General features: G+C 51.6%; 1 protein-coding gene across 1 annotated transcript; it reads right to left on the bottom strand.

Annotated features, from left to right (window-relative positions):
- Window positions 1-505: 505 nt before the first annotated feature.
- LOC118257480 (inhibitor of growth protein 1) lies at window positions 506-4,922 on the bottom strand. Its single transcript, XM_035565541.2, is given in 4 exon segments — window positions 506-1,494; window positions 1,496-1,668; window positions 1,671-1,700; window positions 4,504-4,922. Coding segments are annotated over 4 exon segments (843 nt in total). The 5' UTR covers window positions 4,646-4,922; the 3' UTR covers window positions 506-996.
- Window positions 4,923-4,937: the final 15 nt, after the last annotated feature.

Genomic DNA, 4,937 nt, shown 5'->3' with positions numbered 1-4,937 from the left:
TTAAAGGCAAATTTCCTTTTTACACTTTGAGTGATCATTAAACATGATTGCTAAAGAAGCAAATGTCAAAGTTGTTTCATTTATTTCTTAATATCACAGCTGTACAATTTTCATACATACAGCAGGAAATGCGCATTGGTTACACAATGGCATTTGGCTGCATTTCCAAGTATAATACAGTAAGTGCAACTCCACTTAAGAATGTACATTTATACAACTTAAACAAATTAAGGATTGCTACACTACTATCTGTGACAGTATAAAGCTTCATTTATGTTAAGTCTCGTTACTAAACCACTTCCTGGTTAAATATAAAACATATTCAATTATTTTAAAACGGCCCTTGTGGTACTTGGCCAGCATATAAAATATTTGTTGTGTAAAATTTAACCATTAACTTTTTCTTTTCTTTTAAAATAATCCTCTAAGCCTATTTAAACATTTGCTATTGAACTGTTACACTGACACTTTGTAGCAGGAACCAAATTTTTACCCCTCCTTTTGTTTGATCTCGCTCTGCTTATCACCGAAAGAAGTTACATTTGTGATGTACTGCAGCTTTATTCAGATACAACCAGATGGCTAAGCTATTTAACAATTCCGTTCAAATGTAAATAACATTCTTCATTAAAGAAAAAGAAATTACATTTCGGAAATATTTGTCATCAAAATTTTAATGGGTAGAGTGCTACCAGCACTGGGAGGAAAAAAAAAGAAGTATTAATTTCTGTTTTAAGACCCACCTGAATATTCGGTTTATACTCTTATAACTTTACTTTTGGAATACATTGGTCCACAGACCACATTCTTGTTACAGCTTACCAAATGAAAAACAAAAATTGCTCTTATTGCCGTCCCTATAACAGGAATGGTTCAGTTTTAAACCTCCTTTAAAAATATACATTTTACAATCCTTTCACCTCAACAAAGGTGACACTGACAATAAATACACTGGTTTGGTGGTTTTGTTTTTCTTTGCCGTGAAAAGTCTACAAACTACCTGTTGTAGGCCCTTTCTTTTTTTGACTTCTCCAATGCCTTGTCCATAGTTTTCTCATTTTCTCCTCGACATTTGGGGCAGTACCATTTGCCCTTTGGTTTATGATTGAGTCCCACACAGGAAAAGTGAAACCACTCGATGGGGCACTCGTCATTATCGCATCCTATCATTTCTCCATAGGAGACTTGGTTGCATAAGCAGTATGTTGGCTCATTGGGATCAATAGGAAGGTCTGGAGGAGAAGCTTCCCTCTCTGCCTTAGCCTTGGATCGTTTCTTCTTCTTGGATGTTTTTGCTTTCTTCTCCTTTGGAGTTCCTGAGGTGATGTCATCGTGATCATGATTATTTGAAGCATTTTCTCGATTCTCGTTATTCCTTTGCCGCCTTGATCTCTTATTGTTGGGCTTCTCAGCCTGGGCGATTGTCTCGTTCTTTGACTTATCTTGGCTGGCTTTCCCGCTGTTCCCAGTGGTGTCGTTAGTCTCTTGGCACGTCCTCAAACAGTTCCACGTGGCTGTCCACTTGCCGGGTTCTGTTCTCAACAAGCTCTACCATCTGACTGACGATTTGGATCTTCTCGTCACCCAGCTCCTGACTCCGAATCAGCGCTCTCTGTATGCAATGCAACATTCTTCTCTTCTGCACGGCATCTGTCTCTCGTTTAAATTTTCATAGTAATCATCCAGGTCCTTCAGAATCTCTGCAAGGAAGAAGTAAAAACTGTAAGTATTTCAGACAGAGGGAACGGTGAAGAAAAGCCTTCCTGCATTTTTCCTTCCACGCAGCAACACCTTTTTGTAATGCACGAAGTTGATCAAAGGCAGACTCCCTGAAGCTGAAATCTGACAAGTGGCTCATGACTCCAGTGGAATATTTTTGTCCCAGTAGGTCCCTGAGGAACAGAATGCAAGTGCTGATTTAGGAAAAAAAAAAAAGAGACTAAATATAATCTCATGCACGGTGACAGCTCTTCCCTTTATCGGTAATTAAAAGGACAGAAAATACACAGACCACCACAAGTTACAGCATCAACTGTAGAATTAGAGGGGGAATTAATGGATTGTTTACTAGGACATTTTCTGTACAATAAGGTTAATGCTTGTGGTGAATGACGGAGAGTGGGAGAAAGAGAGTGGGAGAAGAGAAAAAAGCACAAATCAGTGCAGGAATCAGACAACAAATTACTTAATAATCGCTATCATGCCTGACAGCTGATGCAGAAGAACTCTGAACACACAGGGCTAGACCCTAAGTCACGGCGAGTTTCACCCGATACTGCTGCGTGGCTGCTGAAAACAAGGCCAACTAATTCCTTGTGAGTACAGAATTACCATTACAGTATTGGAGCCGTGGGGATTATTTTCTCCCTGTAGGTTCTGTAAAATACCTGTTACTTACTTTTTATGTAATTTTTCATTAAATATTTACTGCAAGGAAGGAGAAAAAAAATTAAGGAGTAACATTAAAGATGATCTATGACCACAGGAACGGATAACTCCTTGTTGATTTAAAATGCTAACACTGAAAGTCTGTTAGACCTTGCGTTACACCTGAAGGATCGTTTCAGGAGTTTAAAAGGAAGAACATTCCACAAGTGCTTAAAGTTTCAAGAAGACTTTTATGAACCTATTTTAAGCGGAAGTTTTCGAGTTTTGCTGCGATACTTGATGATACTTGACTCAACACGCAGCACACTCCGCATGTCCACGTTAACCCTCGAGAACACGCGAAATTAAGGTTTTTCCCCATAAATATCTCCCTCATCCCTCACCCCCTCGGACACGCAGCCACTGCTATCTCGGGGCTTAGTTCGGGACGCGGTATCGGCCAGGGGGAGGCCGCCTGCAGCCCCCCAGCCCGCCCCGCCCGCCCCCAGTAACGACAGGAGCTGTATTAATTGGTTTATTAACTATTTATTAACCGGGAGAGAGCTTTATTAACCGGGCTCCCAACGGCCCGCCCCGCGCCCCGGAAGCGCCGCGCCGCCAGGCCCGGCCTAGCAACCGGCCGCGCCCCGGAAGTGACGAAGCGGCTATTGTTCTCCGGCCGGAAGCCGGCGGCGGGCCCCCGGTTGGCAGCGCAACGGCCGAGGCGGGGGAGGAGGGGCGCGGGGAGGGGGCGGGGCCCCGTGCGGCGTCGCGCCTATCAGAGGCGGCGGCGGGCAGAGCCCGCCCCCTCGGGCCGTCCAATGGGAGCCGGGAGAGTGAAAAAGGGGAGGCCAAGGTTGGCCCGCCCGCTGCCGGCGCCGCAGCCAATCAGCGCCCGGCGGCCGGGGCAGGCCGAGATATTCAAATCAACGCCACCGAAAAGTTGCTTCTCGAAACGTCACGGGGGGGCGGGGCGCCGGGCGGAACGGCCCGCCCTCCGGGCCAATCGGCGAGAGGAGGCGGGCCGCCCCCGCCCCCCGGGGAGCGCGCCGTCCTATCGGAGCCGCCGGGGGGCGGGGCGAGCGGCGCTATGCTAACGAGGGGCGGTTATAAGAGCCGCGCCGACGCCCCCGCACAGCGCGGAGGCGCCCGCTGGCCGCGCGGTGTCGGAACGCGGGAGAGGCGGCGTGCCTCAGCCCGCCCTGCCCCGCCATCGCCGCTCCCCGCCCGCGGAAGTTTTCCCCCGGCCCCTTTTTTCTCCCCCGGAGGGAGCCGCGGACGCCGAGGGAGGGAAGGGGGCTCCGGTCGTCCCCTCCCCGCCCGGCTGTCAGCGGCGCTGGGGAGAGCCCTCCCCTCCCCCTTCCCCCTCGCCTTCCCCAGCGGACAGCGGCGAGCGACAAAGCTGCCCCGGGCCCCGCGCCGGCCGGCCCTGCCCCTGCCCCTTCCCTCGGCCCGGCAGGGAAGCAGCTGGGCGCTGGGCACATCCGTACGGCCGGTCGTATCGCGCCCCCCCCCGCGTACACACACACCACGCACACACACACACACGGCAGCCCCGGCTCCCCCCCCCCCCCCGCCCCCTGCTTCAGGGGGTGAAGCGAAACCCACCGGGGAGGGAGCGCGGAAAGCGCTCCCTGCCCCCCTCCCCTCCTCTCCCCTCCCCTCCCTCCCTCACTAGCTGCCTCTCTCCCCTACTACAGCCATAATGAATACTGTACATTCCTAAATGTTGTGCTGTAATCTCTCCGTCCGCACAGCACTTTCTGCCGTACCCCCAAAGCCCTTCCATCGCGGCCCCCCGGCCGGGGGGGGCCCCCCTTTGTGCACCGCACACCCCGCTTCCCTGCCCCCGCCTTCTCGGCCGGCAATTTACACAGAAAAGCAGAGTCCTTGCTTAATAAGAGAAGCCGGAGACCTTTTGTTCCGCCCCATGACAAGAGCTAACGCTGCAGATCAGCCCCTCTCCCTCCTCGGCTCTCCTCGTCCGGCTCTCCCCCTGCTCTCGGCTCCCCAAAATAAAGCTACCATCCCCGCGGGGTGCAGGGGGGCGAAGGGAGCCGAGCCTCGGCTCCGGAGAGAAGAAAGACACCCTCCCCCCGGCCCCACACGGCACACACGCACCGAGCGAGCACTTACCTTGATATTTGGCGTCAATTTCCCTCATCAAGGAGACATTTCTCTGCAGATCGAAGGGCATCGACTCGATGGAGTCCAGGTAATCCTCCACATAGTTCACGAGGTGAAGCTGCTCGCCGTTCGCAGGACTCAACATTTTCATCCGGCGAAAAGGAAAAGGGGGAGGGATAAAAAAAAAAAAAATATAAAAAAAATAGATTCTTCTCCACACGCTTCTCTCTCTCTCTCTCTGTCCCCCTGGCCCGGCGGGTGCTGCTCCCCCCGAAGGAGGCAGGCGGGGGAAGATGGGCTCGCCCCCCAAAAACCGAGAGCAGCTACATCGGAGTGCTCTCGTGTGAGGCAGAGGGAGCCGCGCACACACACACACACACACACACCACACACGCGCACACACACACACACCCTCCGCCAGTCCCCTCCAGCCAGCAGCAGCT

This window comes from Cygnus atratus, unplaced genomic scaffold (genome assembly GCF_013377495.2).
Source record: "Cygnus atratus isolate AKBS03 ecotype Queensland, Australia unplaced genomic scaffold, CAtr_DNAZoo_HiC_assembly HiC_scaffold_102, whole genome shotgun sequence".
NCBI lineage: Eukaryota > Metazoa > Chordata > Aves > Anseriformes > Anatidae > Cygnus > Cygnus atratus.
This window is presented reverse-complemented; position numbering and strand designations above follow the sequence as displayed.